This window comes from Myotis myotis, unplaced genomic scaffold (genome assembly GCF_014108235.1).
Source record: "Myotis myotis isolate mMyoMyo1 unplaced genomic scaffold, mMyoMyo1.p scaffold_m19_p_15, whole genome shotgun sequence".
In the NCBI taxonomy this organism is placed as follows: Eukaryota; Metazoa; Chordata; class Mammalia; order Chiroptera; family Vespertilionidae; genus Myotis; species Myotis myotis.
Window position 1 is genome coordinate 44467506 of NW_023416319.1, and position 26451 is coordinate 44493956.

At 36.2% G+C, this 26451-nt stretch overlaps 1 protein-coding gene across 3 annotated transcripts in view; it reads left to right on the top strand.

Annotated features, from left to right (window-relative positions):
- ADK (adenosine kinase) overlaps nucleotides 1–26451 on the top strand; it is a 489964-nt gene that overhangs the window by 367867 nt on the left and 95646 nt on the right. For all 3 annotated transcript variants that reach the window (XM_036337172.1, XM_036337170.1, XM_036337171.1), the window contains exon 8: nucleotides 20838–20873. In XM_036337172.1, the coding sequence (XP_036193065.1) occupies nucleotides 20838–20873 (36 nt within the window). The remainder of the gene's footprint in view (nucleotides 1–20837; nucleotides 20874–26451) is intronic.

The following is a 26451-nucleotide window of genomic DNA, read 5'->3' on the forward strand; positions in this document are numbered from 1 at the left end:
TTCTTAGCACCCTGTAATACATTTTGCTTTTATGCTTTCACTCTGTTTTTCATCCTAGGATGCTCTTTCAAGGTCCAGCATACAAATCCCTTTTCTCTAACAAACTTCTCCTGACTGACCTAATCACATTTTTTAAAACTCTGAATTTTCTCACCATTTTGGAATATATTTCTCAACTTTTATATACTGTCTTATCATGTACTTGGTCATATGTACATGTATTGGAAGTAGGCTTTTGTGTGTGTTTGTTTTGTTCTTATTCCTTAATTTCATATGTGTCCCACCCATAAAAATCACTTTACTCTTATTTTCCTTAAATTAGATGAAATACACTTTTAAACCTCTTTCCTGCAAAATTAAATATGTCATTATTAGGGTACTTTTCTTTGCCTCACCAGGGTTCTTATTGCAAAGTAATACATTCAGGGAATTCCTCTTCCCAAGACCTTATGTCCACAATGGTCTGCTGCATCCTGTGGCATGAGAATCTTGTCCAAGGCTGATAGCTTCAATCTAACTTCCTGTGTCGGATATTTTTCTGTTGTCGCTTCAAGATTGACTTTTTACTCTTTTCCTTCTCTATTCTGTGCCCAAGTATCCTAAGAAAATTGCTAAGTATTAGTAGCATGGAGAGAAAAAGTATATAGACCTTGGGAGGCCCCATATTATTTTTAAAATCCGGTTTTAAAGCCCTGGGAGCCAGAAGGTTGGGTGAAAGTTAGAATGGGAGAGTTAGAGCCTAGAAAGTCAAATCACAGGTCTTAGAATTCAGCCTAGCGACAGGTGCTCCAGAAATATTACTGTGTCCTTAACATGTGCTTGTTGAGTTGATGAAACAATGTTGGCATAACTATTACCTAACAACTAAATGAAAAATTATAACAATTCAATATTTCTGCCTACAATACTGGCAATTTTTAAACAAGTGTATTATCAAGAAAAAGCATAAACCTTGATTTAGCAAGAACAATGTAATTAGACCCTACTTACAATTCTGTTTTTCAGATTAATGAATATGATTAAAATTAAGATGGAATAAAAATTTTAGAAGACAGTTAACTAAAATCCAAGTTGGATATGGAATAAAGGCCAATTTGTTATTTTAAGTCATGTGGTGCATATTTCCATATGTTCTAAAAATCCTTAAGAACTTGGCACAAAGTTCTGCTGAAATAATTTCTGCCTTTTAAATGATAGGTGCCTTATCTCTTATTGTACTATTCAGAATCCATCGAGTAAGAAAATGCATAATATAAAAGATAAATTCATAAGCAATTGTCTCCTAGCTTTAGCCATAGAATCATTACTGCAGTACCTTCACTTTCAGCCTAGTTCTATATCCTTCCTCTCTTTCACCTTCTGGCCTCCTTCTGTCTTTATTTCTCCTTTTCATTTTAACCACAATCACTTCTCTATCAGATGGTTCTTGTTTCTACTTCTGAATACATTTAAATTCCATTTATAAAATCATAAATTCTTATTGAATTTATGTTTAAACCTAATGGGATTCAGCAGTAGTTTGAAACTGCAACATATTTATTAAAAGTGGGTTTTAATACCAGTGATGATTCACATTTTCCAACCTCCATATTTTATAATTTGTTTTTCTTGGCAAAGGTTTGTTTTAAGTATCCATGAATAAGGCAAAAGGTTTCTTGAATTTTGGCTTCTAGAAAGAAGGAATGAATCTTTTCCTGTCTCTAAAAAGTTACTTTACCTTTTGCAGAAAGATATAGCAGTAGAAAATAATATACTTAAATCTACTCACTGATTTTAGGCCAGTCATTTTTTTATAAAATCTTTGCATTTTTTTTCTTCAGGGGCCCTCCCTAATAAATAGGCTGTCTGTGGTTGTTAAGGACCTTCCAAAAAATCTTTTTTATGGTCACTGAATTTTAGAGTAGAAAGACTTATGAAAGTGAAATAAGCCTCTCATTTTCAAGTTTAGGAATCTGAGAGAGTTTGTGTCTTGCCCAAAATCACACTAAAACTGAAATCTGAGTTTCTTGATTCAAAGTCCAGGACTCCATCTTTTTATTTTATTATTTTATGGAACATGGAAAGCAAGCTGATTGTTTGCCTAAAGTTTATTTTGTTTCTACCTTAGGACTTATCATTTGTATAGTACTTTGTTCTTTGAATGAAAATATTTTGTATTTATCACCTTTTTCTGATCTGCTATCTAAGAATCTTCACCTGTCTTCCTTTTTAAATCCAGTCTGCATACTACTGCTAGATAAATTAATATTTCTAAAGCGTATCCTGATTATGATGCTTCCTTGCTCAAAAAACCTTAATATATTTAAGGTTTAGTTAAATGAGTTAAAATCAGTCTCCTAAGTCATTGCAGACTAAATCTACCTTTCAAATCAATCTTAGTGATTTTCAGTCTGCATAAGATATAAACCTTATGATCCAGCCAAATTGGACCAATTGTTCTCAGGACACACTTCCCATTTTCCATATCTCTGTGTCCTTCTTTATGTACACCTTCACCTAAAATTTTACCTGTCTTTTTTGATGTATGACAAATTCCACTTCCACCATAAAATATTTTTTGTTCTTGTTTTCTTTTACTTTCAATTGCAACATCCTGTACCCTGACTTTAATTTTGTTTTCATTTAATTCTTTTCTTATTTTTTGATTAATCAGATGAGTCTAGCAGAGTGCCATATAACTGTGGATATAGATGGTATCTAATATGTTCATTGGTTGTTAAAATTCTTGAAGAAGATAGAAGGCAACTATTGGTACTTCCTTTAATCGATTTTTAAAAATCTGCCCAGATCATCACAACCAAGAGAAATCCTGCAACTATCATGCCTGTCCAGCACTCAGTAGTATCTGACTAATATTATCACAGTGGTTACACAATTTAGGCAGTCCCTATAGATAGATAGATAGATAGATAGATAGATAGATAGATAGATAGATAGATAGATAGATAGATAATTGCTTTGGGGATACTAATAAGAGTGCATATTTTGCCCTGACCGGTTTGGCTCAGCAGATAGTGTCAGCCTGCGGACTGAAGGGTCCCAGGTTCGATTCCAGTCAAGGGCATGTACCTTGGTTGCAGGCACATCCCCAGTGGGGGGTGTGCAGGAGGCACCTGATCGATGTTTCTCTCTCATCGATGTTTCTAGCTCTCTATCCCTCTCCCTTCCTCTCTGTAAAAATCAATAAAATATATATTTTTTTTTAAGTGCATATTTTTCTTACACAATTACACAGAAAATTGTGCCATTTTCTATGGCAGTTGTGTTTACAGATGTTGTGCCTGATACCATTCTCAGTAGTTTAGGGTACACCTGAAAAACTTTAGATAGACTTGGGACAGTTGGCATTGTCTTATATATGTATTCTATATCATTTTCTTCTCCAGGATATACCATTGCTTTCTTGAGACTCTTGACTTTCTTTGCCATCCTTTCAAAATAAAAGTAGATTACCATCACCTATTGATTAGCTGGGGATAATGTGAAGGTAGCAGAGCAAAGAGAAGTTACTGATAACTGAAAAACCTCTATAACAACAAAACCACTATGAAGTGTTTGTTGTCCAGATGAAGGTTGTTGACCATGGTAATGTTATAGGGAGTTATTTTGTTTGGAAGTGTAGATGGGAAGCATAGTACACTCCCCTACAGCAACCCACTGCTGTATCCAGTCTCCTCGCCTTCTGCCCTACTTCCGGGTTCTACTGGGTTGGTGAACGCATCTCATGCCCCCATCGTGTCTAAACCATCTCTACTCTGACTAATCAAGTGGCTTTTCTTGTTTGTGAGATGCAGTGCATGTTAATTAGAGATGTAACTCATTCCTTTTACAACAGGTTCTCAGAAGTGTTACCACTGCTCCTGACTTCTGTTTCCATGAGGTTCCCTAGATAACTCAGGTGGTTACACTTAACACATGAGATTAACCTATTGTATATAATCAATCAATCTCTCTCTCTCTCTCTCTCTCTCTCTCTCTCTCTCTCTCTCTCTCTCTCTCTCTCTCTTTGTAATAAGAAAATTTAGTAGTGGGTCTTGAGTTACCCATGTGATGGTGTCTACAGTGTTGTGTACTGCCAGTGAAAAAATGCACATAGAGTACATTGGATATATATTAGCATTTATTTGCTAGAGGCAAAAAAAAAAGTTGACATTTTAAGGTTGTGAAAGGACTATACTGGTTATTGCTGGTTATAAGCTCATTTAGACTTATGTTTCTATCCCACATTCAGTAAATTTTCTACTTATCTTGCATGTTAGCAAAGTAAAATAGTAGTACTGGTATGTCATAAAATTGCTCTTCGCTGATAACTTACCGAATCCTCAGAGTCAGGATTTCCTGTTTACCCTGTTATTTCATCGATGTGTAGGGTGTTGTTTTATGGTACTTGTTTAGTTATTTTTTTGTTTGTTTTTGCTATTCTTGCTACTTCTATTGAAAATCTTTTGGCACTTACCCTTGTTATTATGCTATATTCTATTGTTTGGTATCCAGTTTTGCCAGTCATGTCTGGACTGTATGTATCTTTGAAAAAATAATTTAAAAATTCGGAGTAAAATTCTTCCAGGAAAACGATTTCCATGATTATTTGTGTGATACTTGGAAATGAAACAAATGCCAAAATTCTTTATGGTAACTTCCCAGAGCAAAAATATTCTCACAGAGTACATCAGGCCAGCAGCTTACTAAGTTTTTATCCAAATGTTAGATCTCATTCTTGAAAAACCTCAATACTTATAGGTATAAAGATCTTTTACCTTTTTAAATAAAATTCTTTTCAATTAATTATTTTAACGAATTCATAAAAACGTTTATTTAATTCATACTATTGTGAGACACAGTTCTAGATATGATAGAAAACTTAGTTTTCAAGAAGCTCAGAATCTTGGGGAGAAAGTAAACCAGGCAAATAAATTATAATGCATTGTAAGAAATAGCATAGTAGAGCACTAAGTTAGTTGACTCTAATCCCAAAATTAAAGTATGAACCACAAGAGATCAAGTCATTGTTAATCTAATGCAGCGGTATTTCTTCTTTGCTTAATGAGAGTGTTTTGTCCTTATCATTTGGTAGATCAGCCAGGATTTATCATCTTCTATGAAGAAAATATGTTGGATGCTTTGAGGATACAATGTGAAAAATGTGTTTCTGCACTAAGAATTTATCATCTAGTAGTAGTAGGGATAAGCTGTCTATACAAGTAACTATATGTTCATAATTGTGATAAGAGAAACCTTTACAAATTGAGCAGAACTCTTCTGTAATGCAGAAAGCCACTTCTGGAGGTAGGGAAAGGAGAGATCATGAACAATTCAAGAAGGCTTTCGTTAAGCAGAAGATTGCTGAACAAACCCTGGAGGGATTGGTAGGATTTTGATAAGGGTAGTTGAAGGATATTGTAATTCACTTAGTGCCTACCATGTGCAAGGCAGCAGGAAGGCAAAAAGCCGGGGGCATGTTTAGAGAATAGTAAATATTCTAGCTTGAGTGGTATCTCATACATGTATGTATGAATACAAAAGCCTAGCCCGGCCAGCATGGTTCAGTGGTTGAGCATCAACCTATGAACCAGGAGGTCACGGGTTCAATTCCCAGTCAGGGCACATGCCCGGGTTGCAGGCTCGATCCTCAGTGTGCGGTGTGCAAGGGGCAGCTGATCAATGATTCTCTCTCATCATTGATGTTTCCATGTCCCTCTCCCTCTCCCTTCCTCTCTGAAACCAATAAAAACATATCTAAAAAAAAAAGCCTAAGCGACCATTCGACCATCTGACCAGTAGCTATGCTGCGCAGGGACCACTGGGGGCAGATGCTTCGACCGGTAGCTATGACACACATTGACCAGCAGGGGGCAAACGCTCGACGCAGGAACTACCAAGCTGCAGCGACTTGGCAGCTGCGGTTCTCGTGTGACGCACCCGGAACCAGAGAGGAGGGAGTCTGATTCCAGGGTGCATCACCTGAGAACCACCCTCTCGCAATCTGGGACCCCTCAGGGGATGTCGGAGAGCCAGTTTTGGTCTGATCCCTGCAGGCCACCCCAAGGGACCCCACTGGGCGTGAATCTGTGCACCGGGCCTCTAGTAAGGAAATAATAAAAGATCAGCCTACAAAGGAAAAGTAGGGGTACATTATGGTGGACCTTTAAAAGTCAGGCTATGGAACTGGAACTTTTATCAAGAAGCAGTAGGTAGCTTTTTGAGCAGAGGCTAATCAGAGTTGATTCAGGAAGATGAATCTAATGGTCATATACAAGGCTGCGTTCAAACTGAGTGACTGGTATCAGAGACTGGTTAAGAGACTAGAGCAGTAATGGAGGCAACAGGTAGTACAGGACTGACTTAGGTTTGTGTTGGTAAGAATGGAAATAGGCTATCAATGTTATAGGCCTTCTGCTTATAAAATGTCCTTGGTAAAACTTGTAAGCTGTCTAATGCATTAAAAAAAAAAGAAAAGAAAGTGTCAAGGTGACTCTGGAAGTGAGGCTAAATATCTGATGAGGACATCAAATGAAAGGAGTAAAGAAAATTATCCCAAAAAATGTAAAGGGAAAAGATTGGAAAGTTGATGACTGAATTTCTAGGGAAACACTATGTTTAGGGAACTTAACAAACGAGAAGATAAACAACAGGGAGGTGAAAGAGAAAGGGAAAGAAGATATGCAATTAAAAAGTAGGGAGGAGCGTTTCAAGGAGGGTGGAAAAATTTGAACTCTGGAACATTAATGAAGTCTAATTTCTCACTTATTATCTGTTGGAATTGGAAGTTCCAAACGAGCGAGCTTGCTGTACAGGAGTTAGTAAAATTGACCAAAGAACAGAAGGAGGAAAAATATTTACAATGGAGAATGATTGGCAATACAAAGAAATTGGGAGAGGGATTGAAATTGAACCTCTGAAAGAATAGAAGGAAATGAAAACTCATTTTTATATTTTAAAATAATTATTTTTAAATTTAACACTATGCAGAAATCCTTCTCTCCAAACAGAGATCAAGTCCTATTTAAAAAGGTCAAGAAGAAAGGCTGAGATTGGTAACAAATGAAATAATTTCTGATTTGGATTTAAGTATAAGCTAACTTATGATGCTATGTATACAGTAAGTTAAAATTGTTGTTAACAAAATCCCATTTGTTAGCCCAATCACTTTATAATGTTCGGTACAATAAAAATGCCAGTATTGATTACTCCTTCTGTGCTTCATTACCTTCAGTTCCCAAAATGTTGATAACCAAACTTATCTTTTGTCATGGAGACTATAAAACACCTATGGGCAAGCACTAGGACTGACTGGATAATGTGTTATCTTAGATTCTAACAAGAGGGTTAAGAGATAGAAAGATAGACATTTCTTGGTTTTAGCTTATAGACTAAGATGATTGGCTCCATTATCAAATGCAGTATGAGCTTTTCAGAAGTATTCAGTATCTTTTCAGATTTATCTCTCTTTCATGCAGCAAGGGGAGGTGAATGATGCTTTCAATTTAACGTTTATTGAGTACCTACCTGTTGGGTGTTTTCTGTCATTCTCTATGATTATTTTTTTAATAGTCTGACTTGTACATTTGGCTGATTTCTTTTTCATGGTCATTAGGTTGTTTTTTATTTGTTTTTTACTTCTTTGTAGTCTCATTGTTTTTGTTTGTTTCTTAAGACTCCTGTGTTGATTGTGACTTCCATAGTTGTTCTTGCCACTTCCTTTCCTCTGGATATTGTGAAATTTTAAGTTTGTCTGTATTGGACTTGTTTCTAAATCAGCAGCATTACAACACTGTTCATAATTATTGTGAGTCAACTGTCAAGAGGGAAGAAAATAATACTGGTTACTGGTGATGTTTGGGTAAGACGTGTTATATACATATCCACAGGCTAAAATTCTGACATGGGAGAAAGTACCCTTTTTTTTCCACTAGAGGTAGGAGACTAGATGCTTCTGTTTTTAATATATTTTGTTATATTAATAAATCACAATATAGACCTGTAAGTTCCTTTTCTAATTTTATTCAGTAACTACTGGCCCAGTGCACGAAATTCGTGCACTCAGCAGGACGTCCCTCAGCCCAGCCTGCACCCTCTCACAGTCCAGGAGCCCTTGGGGGATGTCTGACTGACAGCTTAGGCCCTGTCAGTCGGACATCCTTAGCACTGCTGCGGAGACGGGAGAGGCTCCTGCCACTGCTGCTGTGCTCACCAGCCGTGAGCCCGGCTCAGGGCTTCTGGCTGAGCGGCTCTCCCCCTGTGGGAGTACACTGACCACCAGGGGGCAACTCCTGTGTTAAGCATCTGCCCCCTGGTGGTCAGTGTGCATCATAGTAACCTGTCGTTCTGCCGTTCGGTTGATTTGCATATTTGCCTTTTATTATATAGGATATTTTGGACTATAAATGGTACTGGGATTTCCAATTATATTTCCTCTTGTACCTCAAAAGAAGCAGAGACTCAAGAAATAGAGGAGCTTTTGTGATAGGTTCTGAAGTTAGAGTCAAAACAGCTAGAACAGGGGTGGGCAAACTTTTTGACTCGAGGGCCACAATGGGTTCTTAAACTGGACCGGAGGGCCGGAACAAAAGCATGGATGGAGTGTTTGTGTGAACTAATATAAATTCAAAGTAAACATCATTACATAAAAGGGTACGGTCTTTTTTTTTTTTTTTAGTTTTATTCATTTCAAACAGGCCGGATCTGGCCCGTGGGCTGTAGTTTGCCCATGGCTGAGCTAGAAACTAGTGCTTTCTTTTTAGCATCTGTATTACTCTGCCATATTTCACACCTTATTACCCGTGCCACTTTGCTCACAGCAAAGTTTTTTTTTAAAGCAACAACTGTACCGTATGTTTGACCATTTCTGTATTTTACATATTGTCTTCATTTTGTTTTCACCTTATATTTTTTTAAGAGTTAATTTTGCAAAACTTCCAGAACTAGAATAAGTTAGGGCCATGAGAGTGGCCCCAGAAAATAGGATTTATAGTGTTAGTGATTAGCACACCCTAACAAATTGAGAAGACTACACATGAAATATCGAAAATATAAAGGATATTGCTGCACATTTGAACTGAGAAAGGAATTATTAAAAAGGCGCTTAACAAGAATGCTGATCTCTCTCGCCTACCTGAAGTCTTCTCTTCCTCTTTTTGTCTTATGTTTGGCACTGATCAGTAATGCTGTTCTCATTGTCCCACATAAACATCTACCTAAACTAATACGAATTAGTTCTTTATCTTGTCTTTTATTAATATAAATGATATGGGTAGGGTTTGTTTGTTTTTTTGTCTTGGGGTTGTTTTTTTGCCAGTGAATGAAGGAAGTATGACCCATCAAATGATATACATTTTACTTATCTTAAGACTAGCAGGTTGGAAGGAGTCTGCTCTCCATAGCACCTTTAGTTCTTCATTGGTAACTCCATACAAAAGGAAAAAGTTTGTTTTGAAACTTATGAACATTCTATTAATACATAACACAGAAGTTGACATCCTTCCATTAGTTTTAAACTTCCTCTGTAAAAGTCCAGTAGTATGATCTCTGTTGAACTATTCAGCTTAAAATAGACAACATATAAATGAATGAGCCTTGGTGTGTCCCAGTAGAATTTTATTTATAAAACCAGGCAGTGAGCTGAATTTGTCCTGCAGGCTGCTGACCCTAGGCATAATGTATTGATCATATTGTAGTAGAGCTTTCTGTTGGTGAAAGTACGGACAAAAAAAAAAAAGGTAAGATTTTATTAGCTATCTGGAGCTTTCTGGTTGGTAAGACAAAAGACAAGAAAATGTCAATAATATAGGATATGGAGAGTAAAAGAGGGTTTAGAACTGAGCAGAGTTATTCTTCAGAGGGTTTCAAATATAGATTCCTGGTAAAGTAGAATGTTTATGATTCAGTGCAGCAGCTATGAATAAAGGAACTATATCCTTTATACAATAAGAAATAAAAAGCAGTGTATAGGATGCTTAAGATAAATTGTCAATATTTCTTGTTTTTGGCCTGCTAAGCTTTTTTAAGCTTTAGAGATTGGTTAAATGTGCCAGGATACTTTTGGATCTCTACTTTAAGACAGACTCACACTGAACTTCTGCTAGAAGTAATGTAAGATGGGCCAGATTTATCCTACTTCCTTAAAGAGTGTATAACCAGACAAAATATATAAAATAGCAGTTTTCTGACATTAGACAACAGGTAGCACAGGACAGTGATCCCTGAGAGAAGGGAAACAGATTAGGGAATCCCTACAATTTTCATAGTATTTTGCTTAAACAGGGTTCCCAGTCTGCAGTGCAGGAAGGGGGATCCTAAACTCAGTGGTCCAACTGAATTGAAACAAAGTTTAAAAATGAAGGAGGCCCAATAAAGAATTACTTTTTTTTTTAATGAAGAAGGCCAAGATGGCTATAATTTGCAAGAGAGAGTACCAGAGAAGAGACAGAGCACACACACTAGATAATCGGCAGAGGATCCCCTAGCCTCTTCAGCTGAGTACTCATCAGCACATGTATGTGAGGAAACTATTGATGGCCAAGGTTAAAACCACAGGAAAAAGCAGGTAGGACATCCCCCAAACTCACACAAGGCTGATAATAGTTTGTATCCCCAATAACTAGAGTGGAGAAACCGCTCATAAATGGGACATTTTATTTAGTGCTCAAAAGATACTATATCAGGAGGAGCACCAGGATAGCGCTCGATTAAGGCAGGCTCTCATCTCACCCAACAAAGCTTAAAAATAGCCTGGAAAGGATCAAACTTTCAGGTAACCTAACTGAATTTCAGAATAAACCTCAAAAATATAAGAAATACAAAAAGGAAATTTAAAAAATCTAGTACCCCAAAACGTAAGATTTATAAAGCATCCAGTCAAAAGTTATCAGGCATGCAAGGAATCAGAAAATACAACCCATATGAGAAAAAAAACAATCAATAGAAATATATTTTAAAATGACACAGGTGTTAGAATTATTTGACAGGGATTAGCATTTCTAAACATATTCTGTATTTCAAGAAAATAAAAGAATGCATAAGCTGGTTAAGGAAAGATATAAAAAATACAAAAAAAAATCCTTCAACTTCTAGAGATCAAAAATGTGCTGGATGAGATTAGACACTGAAGAAGAAAAAATAGTAATAAGTGATCTTGACAACATAGTAGTAAAAGCTATCCAAAAAGCATTGAGGGGGGAAACCAGCAGACAATAGGACAGCTTCAAATGACCTAATATACATATTTGGAGTTTAGGGAAGGGGGAGGGAGAACAGAAAAATATTTAAAGTTGATATCGGCTGCAACTGTTCCAAATTTGATAAAATCTATAAACCCACAAATTCAGATGCTCAATGAACACAAGCAGAAGAAACAAGGAAAAAAACTATATCAGGGAACATCATCAAATTGCATGAAATCAGTGATAAAGAAAAAAATCTTTAAAGCAGCCAGTTTTTTAAAGACACATTATATATAGGGAAACAAAGAAAAGAATGACAACAGTTTTCTCATCTAAAACAATGCAAGGTAGAGCACTAAAAGAAAAAAACTGTCAACCTATGATGCTATATCCACAAAAAAATACCTTTCAAAACTGAAAATGATATGAAGACTTTTTTAGACATATAAAAGCTGAAAGAGTTCATCAGTAGCTGACCAGCATAGACCATTCAAAAACACCTCTGTTCCAAATACTAGCTATAATAATTACCTGCTCTGTGGTCTTGGACATACTTTAATTTCTCTGAACCTTTAGATTTTCATCTGTGAAATTAGAAAAGTACCTATTTTATGGGATTTTTATGATCAATAAAATCAAATGAGTTAAAGAAAATAATTGACATTTGTTGAGTGCCTCATGTGTGCCAAGCACATTATTTCATTATAAATTGAAATAAAATACCTAACAAGAGCCCTGCTACCCTGAGAATGTTCTTATGCTGTCATCTCTCTTCTCTTTCTTCAGTAACTGAAAAACTTGGGTTGTTCTAGAAGTAGCCCAAATAGCTAATCAATCAAATTTTGATAGCGCACTTTTCCTAACTTTGTTTTTCTTCCGTAACCACCGTTAAATATGGTTAAAGGTGGGAATGAACAACTCTTCTTGTGAGGATAGACACATCAGCTAATAAATCACTTTATGAAAGGGTTAAGTATATTCTAAACTAAACCAATTTTTTTGGCTTGTGTTTTGGCTGCTAATGTTTTTTTCCAGTCACGTTTATTGAGGTGTAATTTATATACTGTCTATCTTATTGTTATAGTAAACCTATTGGATACGCTCCATGAGTGTCTTTATAGCTTATACATTGCTCCACAGATTTTTTTGGCACTCAATAAATGCTAAATAATATTTCTATTCAGCATTCTGCAGACGGGAAGCATATGGTAATAAATGTCACAGCCCAGGTTGAAAATCTCCAAAAACTTATGTTATATTCCTTGGAAAAGCCAGTATAGATATTTTTGTGAATGAAATTTATTTTTAAAAGCAGTCTTCATTTACTTACAAGTTAAAACTTTTCTCACCGAAATAGTACAATATTAAAAATAGTATAATACTAATACAGTCTCCTGAGAAAGTATATAAATAATTTTGTAGATAGCATAAAGAAAAGGTAATTCGTAGTCTGAAGGACAGCATGAGGACATATTTAGAGGTTTAAGCAACATGTCTTCTATGATATATTGTATGAAAAGAAATAAACAGCAGGTAGTTCTTTATGATTAAATATCAGCATGACTTAGAGGTATATCACAGCTACAGCTGTTGCAGACCTCATAATGATTAGATTTTGACTCAATAATATATTTCTCACCCAGGGATTCTAGCACTACTCAAATATCTTATTCTAATCTCAGTAAGGTAACCATTGCTTTGGCATAACGAAACACATTGTAAATTGAAACTAAACTTGATGCCAACAAAGGAATTTTATGCAAAAGATAACATATCCAAGTTTATTTGTGTTGATGAAATGGTTATCCAAAACCCTTTAGATAATATATATCTAAATATTTTTTTCATATTTTGCTCACCCTGTGATTGGTCTACTAACCATGCTTGCTTTGATTTGATTTTTATTAAGTGTTGTTGTTTTTAAGAATTAACATCTGGATGAGAAAATATCTGAATTTGGCCATGTTACTTAGGCTCCTCATATATAAAATGTGGATAGCGAATCCAGGCACAGCTTAGCTTGCCGCCTCTGACTAGGAGTCTCTCATAACCACGAGGTCAGCCAGGTCTGTAGTAGTATTGTTGCCGGGAGATGATTCACTTCCAAACCCACTCACAAAGCTATATTTTCACTGTTGTTAGCTATGGGCCTCTCCAGAGGGGTACTCACAGCATGGCAGCTTATTTCCCTTAGAGTTAGCTGAGAGAGTGCGGAAGCAAGAGGATGGTTGAACAAAACATTACATCACTTTTGCCACATATTTGTTAGAAGCAAGTTACTAGGTCCAGCCTACACTCAAGGCGCAGGAATTGTACAAGGATCTGAATACAGTAGTTGGGGGCCATTGGAAGCTGATTTGGAGGCTGCCTACTATACCTATGATCTACAGATAGGACAAATCAGTGAATGTACTCTGGATGCTCTGGAACTCATTTGTTTAAACTACCCAGAGATCTTACCAAGAACTTGAATTCAGTAGGCAAAATGATTTTACAGTTTCACATTAAATATTTTAATTATTCCTAGCAACAATCCACTGAAATAGGTATTGTTGGCCTTGATTTCATTGATATCCTGAGTGACTTGCTCAAGATTACTTAATAGATGAACTGTAAAATTCATTGTAGTCTTTATTGTAGGTCTTCTGATTCTAAACCATTCTGTACCCTTTCCATCTGCCTGTAACTACCTCCTGACCAGTACTATCTGGCACTTAAAGCCATTCAAAAAGACCATTATACATCTCAATGTGTACACAAACATATAAATTTTATATTACAGAGATATTTTTATACATAGATTTATATAGAGAGAGACAGATAACATTCTTTCTTAAACTCTCATATACATCACGCCATTTAGGATTTACAGTGTTGCTTCAAATTCTTTGAAATAATTCAGTCAAAGTCTAATACCATTATAAGGTCTGCAGTTGTAGCAGAGGTATAACTCTAAAATAATAGTAACTGTTGGACAAAACTATATTTAGTGGGTTAAAAACTTGTTAGGAGGAGAGATGTACAAAGTAAAACAGCAGAACTGTTTTGGTGGCTCCATTATCCATTGGGTTTTCCCAAAGCTCTTGACTTGTACTGCTTGAGTGAGGACCATGGGGACTCCCAGTGAATTTTCTGCTTCTTCTTGTGTTGGAGAAAAAGTAGTTTATTTTGGATGACTATGTTGCTTTCTGCAGATAGAAGTTACCTTTCTTTGGTCCTGAGTGAGACCATTTTCCCTTTTTATTTCAGTCCATGAAGTTTTAGCCTACTCTCAAGACTCCTGATGTCTAAGATTAAAAAGTAGAGTGGTGCCCTGGCCAGTGTGGCTCAATTGGTTGAGCATCATCCCATGCACCAGGAGGTCACCAGTTCAATTCCTGGTCAGAGCACAAGCCTGGGTTAGGGCCTCAATCCCCAGTAGGGGGCATGCAGGAGCAGCCAATCTATGTGTCTCCCTCATCAATGTTTCTATCTCTCCCTCTCCCTTCCTCTCTCTGAAATCAATAAAAACATATTTTTAAAAAATAACTGGTAACCAATAATTGGAATTGAAATAAGAATACGGATATTATAGTTATAGTTTAATATTTATTACAAATAATTCTACTTTATATATTATAACTGGGATATAATTGTACAAAAAGCAGAGAAAATAGTTTTCAATATAATGCAGTAGCTCCCGAAGAAGCAGACTCAGGTTCGGAGGAAGCTGGAACCGGACCCGGCTGGGCCGGCAACATGGAACCGCTGTACCAGCAAACGCACAAACAGGTCCACCAGATCCAGTCTCAAATGGGATGCCGGGAGACAGCAGACAAGCAGTCTGTGCACTTAGTAGAAAACGAAATCCAAGCAAGCGTACCAGATATTCAGCCAGCAAGAATGCCTGGAGATTTTGTCCAGCAAGGAGCCGCCCAACAAAAGACAGAATACCAAACTTCATGTTGACCAGTTAAAGTATGATGTCCAGCACCTGCAGATTGCTCTCAGAAACTGCCAACATCGGCGATATGCAAGGGAGCAGCAGGAGAGACAGCAAGAAGAGCTTCTGTCTCACACCTTCACCCCCAACGTGGGATGCAGTGCCCCCTGTGAGGCTGCAACGGCCCCTGCGAGGCTGAGACGGCCCTTGTGAGGCTGCGACGGCCCCTGAGGGGCTGAGACGGCCCCTGGGAGGCTGAGACGGTCCCTGGGAGGCCGAACACAGGGACACATCGTGGATGGAAATAGCTACATTTTCCATGTGTATGACAAGGCAACAAAAAACGTACACCTATGGATGAGGACAGTGGGGGGGTAAGGGCAGAGGGTAGGGTGGGAACTGAGTGGAGGGGAGCTATGGGGGGGAAAAAAGGGGAACAACTGTAATAATCTAAACAATAAAGATTTATTTAAAAAAAATGGAGTAGCTCCCTCTTATTGGAGGGGAATATGTTCCAAGACCCCCAGTTGATGCCTGAAACCATGGATAGTACCAAACATGCTTTTCCCCCTCTCTCTCTCTCTCTCTCTCTCTCTCTCTCTCTCTCTCTATATATATATATATATATATATATAACATACATATGTACTATGTACATATTTTATGTACATATATACTGTTTATGTACTTATATACTATGTACATATATACTATGTTTATTTATATATATATACATATATATATACTGTTTTTCCCTATATATACATACTGTGATTAATTTATAAACTAGTTACAGTAAGATATTAACAAGAACTGATAATAAAATAGAACTGTTATAATAATATTACTGTAATGAAAGTTATATGAATATAGCATTATTACGTAAAATAAGAGTAACTTGAATATAAGTACCATGATAATGAGGCAGTCGATCTGATAACCAAGAAGGCTGTCAAGCCGCAGCCTGGTGGCTCAGTTGGTTGGAGTGTCATCCCGTACACCAAAAAAAAAAAGGTTGCAGGTTCAATTCCCCATCAGAGCACATACCTAGGTTGGGGGTTCAATCCTGGCAGGGGTGAGTACAGGAAGCAGCTGATTGGTGTTTCTCTCTCTTCCTCTCTCTCTAAAAAAAAAAAAAAAAAAAAAAAATCAATAAACATGTCCTCGGGTGAGGATTGAAAAAAAAGAAGACTACCAAGTAACTAATGGTCAGATAGGATGTACACTGTGATAAGCTGGGCAAAGAGACGATTCGAGTCTGGGCGAGATGGAGCAGGACAGTGCAAGATAGCGCCATGCTACTCAGAACGTCACTCAGTTTAAAATGAATGCATTGTTTAGTTCTGCAATATTCCATTTAATGTTTTTGACCATATGTAACTGAAACTGCAAAAAGCTACACCATGGATAAGGAGGAACTACTATAAAGGAGATAGTTGTCTTTCATACATACACACGAACAAGCACTTGAGTTTCTCCTTTCTTTCCTGCATAATCTGAGGATTATGCTATTTAATAGTGGCTTGCTAATCCCTTTAAATAGCTCTTAACATAAGTATTCCATAGTTTTCATTAACCATGAATTTTAGGTTTTTTTTAAACCTCCATTCAAAAACTGTATTTGGTTGTTGTTTCACTGGAACCCTTTTAGCCTGGTCAGTGAAGCAGTGAGCCTACTGCAAATCCTAAATAGCATGGTGTAGAGGAGCGTCTAAGACTTTAATTATATGTCATTTTATTCACAACACTCAATTCCAGGAAGGAAAAAATGACTTTGTTGTTGTAAAAGACATATGATGTGAGTATCATTCATTGTAAACCAAAAATGATACTGTATTATAGCATAGACAACAATGGGAACTGATTCTGAAAATGTAACCTGTCTGAGAAGCTGAATAATAGTGAAAGTTATCAAAATGGAAAGAAGTGTTAATGTGAAATGCAGCCTTCTCAGAAATACTCTTTCCTGGCCTGTTTGATTTTGCTTTTGTTGCTTGTCATGCATGAATGAAAGTGCTACACTCTCAGGGGAGCAGGAGAGCCTCTGTGTAGGTTGTTTATTTCCTTAATCCCTCCTCCTTTGTGATTTCTGATGTCAGATCTAAAATGGAAAGCCTGTAAATATAATGATTATCACATGGATAATCACCTGCATTAGGAACCGCCCTGCTTCTCTATTCTAACCTTCCCTGTTCTCCACATGACACATCCACTCTGCGGTTGGATTTTAACCTGACTGCTTCATTAGGTTTGTGAAACTCAGTACGTGGCGCCCTGGGGCAGCACAGATGGGGACTTGCTTGTTTTCTTTTCTCACTCTTACTGCAAAGGCACACTACAAAGTCCTTTTCAATTTAGTGTGATCAGTTCACTTGGAATTACTTTTTATATTTGGAATGGGCCTTACTCTTTGCCCACTTCTCCCTCTTCTGACCACTTACTCTTCCATGTCCCGTTTTCTTCCCTACTTTCTGACCTAATGCCTTTTCTTTCTGTCCCTCCATGCAGTGAATCTGAACACTAAAATTCTGCTTAAAATCCTTACTGGGTCAAACTGTTCCCTATGTTGTTTTATTTGTTTTGCTGAGAGGAAAATAATAAATGTTGTTCCATCAATGTATCTGCAGACACCTTGAGATCAGAGGTTAGCTGTGGTGGGAAAGTCGGGGGTGAGATGAGCCATCTGCTTTCTCTAATGGAGTGACTGGGGCACCCGTCCAAGATCAAAGGAAGGTGAGAGGAAGTCAGGAGATAAGATCTTTTTAAGTCATAGAACAAGTGCTTTAGCTTTTCGGTGGTAGGGCACAGTTCTGCAAATCTGTGCGAAGGGGACGTTAAGATAGAAAATTGAGTTGACTTTTCTTCAGCATGTCCTTCCTCAGTCAGAAATATGTTAGCACTTGCAATAGTTTACAGATGGACAAGTGTCCTAGTGCCTGGCTCCCTTAAAGAATAATGATCTGACATTTATATGTGTGCCTTGCAATTAGTCAGTTCTACTATACCATAACAGGTCACAGTTAATTACTTCTTAGGTTTGTATGAGTAAATTTGGACATTAAAAGAGCAATTTAACTACCATATGTGAACTTTGAGTTTTTGTGTCTTAGTGTAATTTTAGTCATACAGATTCTTCATATTTGTCTTGGAGGTCTTTGGGGTTCTTTCATGCCTCTGAAAGTTGCATATAAATAAGTATTTCTAACAGAGCTTTTCGGATATCTTTTTCTAAATTTTTTTATTTATTGAATTTAGAGAGAGAGATATCTATTTGTTGTTCTACTTACCATGAATTCATTGGTTGCTTTTAGTATTGTGCCCTGACTGGGGATGGAGGGGCAGAACCTACAACAAGGGCATATTGGGATGACACTCTAACCAACTGAGTTACCCAGCTAGGGCTCAGTTATCGTTTTTATATAAGAATTAGCTTGGTGCTCTGGCTGGTGTGGCTCAGTGCTTAGAGTGTCAGCCTGCTCACTGAATGGTCACAGGTTCGATTCCCAGTAAGGGCATGTACCTGGGTTGCTGTTCGCTCCCCACCCCCAGTTGGGACACGTGCGGGAGGAAACTAGTTGATATGTCTCTCTCACATTTGATGTTTCCCTCCCTCCCTCCTTACCTCCCTCCCTCTCTCTATGAAAAGCAATGGAAAAAGTATCCTCAGATGAGGATTAAAAGAAAAAAAGAATTAGCTTGGTTAATTCTTGGATTGGACAACTTGGAAAAATACTACATTGATATCTTTTGAACTTTATCCTTTTCCTTGATATCTAGGTCAGCAAATATTATTGACTATGTTGTCTACAAAATTCTGTTGTATCATCTACATTACTGAGGCTAAATCGATCACCCTATGCTTCTCTAGTGAACAGCCTGAGGAGTTATACTTTCAGCTTATCACTTCCTATCAACTTCGGTGTTCAGCTGTAATCGTCCATTTCAAACTTTTTAAACCCTCAAAATGGTTCTTTAACTTTATATTTTATTAATATATGGGACCATCCGTGCATACATACTTTTTCCCCAGTGTTTTCCTTAACATGTAGATAGGACCCAAATCTGTGCTGGAGACATTGGCTGTACTTTCTGCCTTACATGGTTTGGTGCAGCGTTGTTTCAGTTGAGTTGGATCTGCTCACTACTTGGACTCAAATCCCATCCTTCTATTAATATCTCTTGGCAGAGATAATTTTGGAGGAATGTAAGTTAAGATGTAGAGGCTCTTGACAGTTGTCTGCAGTTTTTTTCATTTTCAAGAGGGAAGTAGAGTTGAAAAGTGATATTGCCTCCATTTTCTGTACTAGTCCTAACATTAAAATACATGCACAAAGCAGAGTAGAGAAAGCGAGAGGATTTGGTTGCATAGAAGTGTTTTTGTCATTTGATACCCTGTTGCAACAGCATTATGGCGTATAATAATTGTTCATCAGATTGTACCCTAAAGATGTTTAATTCTAGAAAAACATTGTGTATTTTAATTATATATTTTTAATGTTCAACTTTTGTTACCCTGTCATCTTACATCAAAGTAAAATAGGGATTTATTTGGACTGTTTCTTATAATTTTCAAACAGTCAAAAAAGTAGAAATACTTAATACATCTAGATATAATTAATATGTTGCCATTTTGCTTCACTCTAATTTGTTTAAGAATTCTAAAGTAAATTATAAGTATCATGTCATTTCACCCCTAAATACTTCAGGACTAACTGCTAAAAATTAAGGATATTTTTCTTATCAATTTGTTAATTCTTAATATTATCTAATTCTTAAAATATTTAAATTTCTTCAGTTGTCCCCAAAATGTCTTTTATACCTGGTTTATTCAAAACAGAATCCAGTTAAGGTCTGTATAGTATTCTTGGTCATTTTCCCCCTCCCACTTTATCATGAAATTGACTTATTGAAGAGACCAAGCTACTTATCCTGTAAAATGTCCCATCTATGGATTTGTCCGTTTGCTTTCTCAGTATATCATTGAACTTGTTCTCCTATTCTCTGCATTTCCTATAGGCAGCAAGTTATATAATTAAAGTTTTGATTAATTCATTAAAAAAAATTTCATCAGGAAACTGTATAGGTGATGCTGGATACTTCATACTGTCTCATAATAGAATATTAGTGACCCCACTATTAATGATAAGTGTTATGATCAATCACTGGGTTAAGGTTAGGACAGCTCGTTCCTTCCATTATAAATTTATAGTTTGCTCCCCGTGATCAACACATAATCTGTGACATTTTAATTCCATGAAATACCCAGTTCCCCATCATCCTTTCACCTAATGAATTTAGCATCCATTGATGATCCTTGCCTGAATAAATTTCATTAGAGATTGCAAAATGGTGATTTCTCTTAATCTATACATTTACTAGCAGACATTCTTCTACAGAAGAGCTTTCTGAAAGATACTGTTTTAATTAAAAACATAAGCACCAGGCGTGTTCCATAGGTTTCAAATAATTGTCTTTCTTTGTTGGGGTCAAAACACCTGAACTCACTGTGACAGCTACAGTAAAAACATTCACTACATCTTCTTTATTCCAACTTGTGAAGTATGTTGACATAATGTTGCCCTTTTTTTTTTTATGCCAAGGGAAAAATAAATCTTTTTTGGTGTAAGAATAAAAATTGAACTATGTGGGTATATTGAGATAATTGTGTAAAAAGAAGACTGTGAATGAGTTTCAAAATGGATTATTTCTTCATTACCTCGCACTTTATAATTAACTGTTCTTTTTTTTTATTTCAGGAAGCTGCCACTTTTGCTAGAGAGCAAGGCTTTGAGGTGAGTTAACCCACAATTGCACACTAAACAGATCCTAAAGGTTTTTTCTAGCTGATAATGAAGTTCTTTTGGACAGTGATTGATGTGCTATTATACTCTCAGAGCCTCTCAGCAGTTGCCATGGAAACTTGGCAGTCGTCATGGTTTCTTTGTTCTGCCAGCACAGTGTTATGACGCACTCTGCTAGGTCTGCACCCAACATCGCCTACAGATGTTATTTATTGAATTTTGAAAAGCCTCTTGGGAAGCCAAGAGGTTGGGCACGGTTTCAAGCTGCCTCTGCAGATATGGGGCCTGTCAGTTCGTTCAGTTAAAAAGCTACCTCATTAGCTGCATTACATTTCATAAGGATTCACTGCTAAAGTAGTGGTGGAGCAAGACTAGATAGTGGCATGTAATGTCGTTTAAATAACTTCAGCCCTACCCTATGTAGATGATCATTATGGAAATTAATTTCCAAAAGATTGTACTTAACAGTTGTTAGGAACTGATTAAGTCCTGCTCATATAAACTTCCTGTTTGAATCTTTTTTCTCCTTTTTTTGGGGGGGGGCGGGGGGGCCCGCTGGGGATAGCTTTAAAACACATATACATTTTTTTGAAACTAAGTATCGATAATTGTCTTTAATTTTCAAGTCCTGACTCTGTTATCTTGACGTAAGTATTATTCTGTCAAGGTTCAAAATTCCATGTGTTTTTTGTTGGCAAAATTAAGATAATAGACAAGACCATGTTTTTATCTATAGACTATCCATTTTCCAATCGATGGTTAGAAAAAACTGAACCCAGGTTAATTGACAGAATTTACTGAGTTTATGAGTTTTATGGTTATCATATTTATTGAACCAGAACTACGTAGAATGCTGTGTTCTGTACCACAGCTTGGAATGTTGCACAGTAGTGTAATTTTCAAAAATCTAATCTGACTAGGGCTGGAATATAGAAACTCTTTATTTACATACTCAGTGTTGATTGCTATATTAGTAAGTTCACTTTGAACTCTTTAGAGTAAGGTGTGTGAATTTATGAAGAAACTATTATTTAAATGTACTAAAAGCAGATTCATTACTGAGCAACGAAGTAGTACATGAGCATATTATCCATATCATAGGACTTGGCAGCCATCCTGCTTTCTCTTCTTGGAGGAAGACAGTGAGCATGTGGGATCAGTAGTCTATTCTCAAGATTCTGTGAAAAAACTACATCAGAGTAGGAAACTTCACCTTATGATACCTGATTGTTGGGAACTCCGATAGCTTATTGCGAATTTGCTCTTTTTGTTTTACTATATGTATTCTCGTGAATATAGGGGTTGAATCACATGTAGAAGAAAGAATAACGATTTCCAAGTATTTATTTATCTCATTTAAGTTTCGCTTTGTAATTTTCCAAACTGCAATTTATATAAAATACTAACTGTAATCAGGAATATTCAGTTTAAAAGTCAAATGTTTTAATCATGAGAATATAAGTCAGTGTTTTCAGTCATGTTTTAAAGTTTCACTGATGTTTAATTTTAATAGTAATTAATATTAATTCTCTGTTGTTACATCAAAATTCTCCACTAATAAAAGCTTGTGGAACATAAATTTATATCTTACTTTCTGTACTAACATAAAAAATGTATTTTGATTTTAGAAAATAAACAATTTTGTAGTTGCTTACAAAGATAACATGTTACATAACAAATGATCGTGATTCTTTAGTGCCTAGATAATAATTTTTTAAAATAGGTTACTAAGGCTAACTAATTCATACTTTTATTGTCCCCTTGAATTATATGCTTTGAATATGCCTGGTTTAAATTCAATCCTAGCAACAAACTATTTTTTCTATTTTCTACTAACCAGCACCATATTAACCTTTCCATTAGTTTTTACTTTGATTCTATAATTTTATTTACCATAAATGTGCTATAATTGATTACAACATATAAACCAAGTGATGATGGTTATAATAATATACCTTATTACATCTTGACATAGTAAAACCGCTCTGTTGTTGATGCTGACAGTGACATGTTAGATAAAGCACACAGTCTTGATGTGTCCCTTCATGGGTTCTCTAAACTATTATAAGCATTGCAGAATATAGTAGAGCCATGAGTAGAAAAAGCTCAAGTAAGTATTATCAATAAAATATAACCCAAGTACTGGATGCTATCTAGAGAAATTCAGTTATTTTTAAATGCCATTATTTTTTTATTTTTTTAGTTCATTACACAGTCATATGAAAACGGGTTAAAACTTGGTTTTTTAGAGTAAAAAATAAATCACTTTATCTTAGCAGTTTAATGTCTATGGGAGTATGTCAGTGCACTCAGAAGTCGTGTGACACTAGACAAAGTCTGTATTTTATCACTCCCAGCTTAAATTTTACCTCTAAATTTGGGGCATGAATGAGATGAGAAAACTGAAAAGATTAAAAAGAAAGGAAAGGTGACCATTTTTTTCTTCCCACCAGCTCTGCTGCCTACCCTCATTTTCTATTATAAATCCTAATCAGTTCCCAATGCCATTGAGTATTGCCACTGTGATCTGTCTGCCAACTGACCAATCCAAATGCCTCTAAAAATAACCAGTGTTTATTCATAAGTAAGTATCCTTGGCGGCATTGTTTATGGTATTCTGGTTAGCTTCTCTACAAATTTTAGGTAATCTTTCTTTAAAAAAAAATCTTTAATCTTTAAAATGAGTTAGTCATTTTTCAGTAAGAAGAGCCAGCTTAGGAGGGCACTGGAGAATGAGATAAAAAACTGAAGCTGGGCAGAGCACAAAGCAGAAGAGAGCGGAATGAAAATATATATATATATATATATATATATATATATATATATATATATATAATAGAAAAATTGCACAGTGGCTGATTTAAATGACAGACCTGCTAAGAATTTAAAATGACAATTCTTAAGGTAAAAAGTTTCATGAGGCTTTTATTACTCTAAAAAATCAGTTCAGACTGCAGTGTGTTTTTAAATCTACCTTATCTTGAGCTAAACTGATTAAAGGTTTGTATTTTTAGAACCTACATAAAAATAAGGTACTTAAAAGCACGTTTTATTATGAAGCCTTTTAAAACATGTATTGAAAATTGGTATTTAAATTAAATACAGTGGAAAAAACAACTCCAAAACCTAAATACAAATATTTTTTGTATTTTCATTCTCTGTACAACAGAGTATGTGCCAAATGATAAACAGAATTCATACCTTCTCTACTGGATCACTCATTTATTTTTACTCTAGGCAACAAATTTTAATTTCCTTGTTTTACATTTCTAAGATATAATACTTCTGATTGTTGAGGAAACAAAGCAATTATTTTCCCTTTTCCAACTTTCCCCACAGCCCCTGACTCTACCTGGAGGTCCCAGCCAGACTTGCAGGCTTTCTCTGACCAGTAGTGACTGTCTCGTCTTATACCACTGGGAGAGAAAAGTATTGAACTGTGCTATCCAATACAGCATCCGCTAGCCACATGTGGCTATTTAAATTAAAATTAAGTACAATTTAAAATTCAGTTCCTTAGTCTCACTGCACACATTTTGAGTGAGACTTCCATATTGGACAGTGTAGATATAAACCATATATATCATCACAGAGAGTTCCATTGATCAGCGCTGGATAGATAAGTCCACACAGAGGATTCAGGAGACCTTGATTCCCAAATAATTCTTCAAGATTTTTCTCAGGTTTCTGTGTTTCTCACATATATGAAGAACACAGTGAATATTACCCAGAGTTTCTGGAAATAAGACACTAAGTCAAGCGCTGCTGGCTAAAGAGTATAGTGCTTCTTTCCTAGGTAACTGAATCCTGTAAGAGGACAGTTTGAAAACAGATTAAGGGAAAGAGATAAGATGATCTTCTAATTGTCTTTAGTTAATCATTTACTCATTCATCGAATATTTACTGAGCGCTAGATACATGCCTAACCCTGAAGGACAAGATAGAAATGACCAGAGAGTGTATTGTGAAGGAGGATGTGGGAGGGGTTTCTATTTTGAATGAGATGGTTATAGAAAGTAAAACTTGAAAAATACAATTATCTAGCCATGACAGAAAAAAGCAAAACAAACAGGGAAACAAATTTCAGAGGGAAGAAGAGTACAAAAATTCTCAAACAAGAAAGAGCAGAATGTACTACGTATTGCATTCCAAGAACTGACAGAAGGTCAGTGTCACTGAGCAGAGTGAGTGAGAAGAGAGTCTGAGATAGACTGGAGAGTGGCAATCATGTGAACACCATAGTTACTATAGGAGTTTCTCTTTGGGAAACAAAACAGAATATGACATGGTTAAGTGAGGCAATCTGAGGGTTACCACAATTGGTGTTCTGTAGGAATGGATAGATCATGATAGTATTGTTTAATGTTTGCATTCCCCGCTTGTTAAAAATAGAATGAAGATAGTATATTCTTTCACTTGAAAGACAACGCTAAATTTTTTAAATATATTTTTATTGATTTCAGAGAGGAAAGGAGAGGGACATAAAGATAGAAACATTAATGATGAGAATCATTGTTCAGCTGCCTCCTGCACGCCCCACACTGGGGATGGAGTTCGCAACCTGGACATATGCCCTGACCAGGAATCGAACCATGATCTCCTGGTTCATAGGTCGATGCTCAATCACTGAGCCATACCAGCTGGGCAATGCTAAATTTAAACTGTTAACATAATCACTAGTGAAAATGGAAGCATAATTTAACCAGTTAACTGTCACGCGACCAAAACAGAAACCATCTCCACACGCCATGATATTTTGAAATAATTTAAAAAATCATTTTGCAATGAATATTATAAAAATAAATATATTACTCACAATTTGGGTGTTCTTGAATATTTTCAGCTGAAAATTCTCACGAAAAATTATTTTAAAGTTGGTCAGGGCTGCCACTTAGGGAAAACATTTTTTTATATATATATAGACGCACATGGCGTGTGGGGAAAGTCCGCAGCTTGCATATACGAATGCTTATGGCATACAATGGATTAACATTTATAAAATGCTTCAGCCCTAGCTGATTTGGCTCAGAGAATAGAGCATTGGCCTGCAGACTGAAGGGTTCCGGGTTTGATTCCGGTCAAGGGCACATACCTGGGTTGTGGACTCAATCCCTAGTAGGGAGCATGTAGGAGTCAGCCGATCAATGATTCCCTCTCATCATTGATGTTTCTCTCTCTCCCTCTCTGAAATCAATAAAAAAAATATTTTAAATGTTTCATAGTTTATAAAACCTTTTCCAACATTTCATTAATACATTTAACATTCACACACATCTTTGAAAGTAGGTAGGACATGTATTGCCATATCAATTTAACAGATAAAAAATAGGCTACATGAATTATATAAGGTGACATAGCTCATACATAATGGGGCTGGAACCAGAGCTCAGCTCTCCAAGTTCCGTACTCTTTACCATATAAACTATACATCTTTCTCATATTCTAATGATTTGGAAGAGGAGATTAGATTTCCAAATGACTTTGGAAAATAAGAAATATATTGAAATTCAAAAGGGAGGGTAGTAGAGGGAACTAGATGAAAGAAGGTGAAGAGATTAGCCAAAGAACA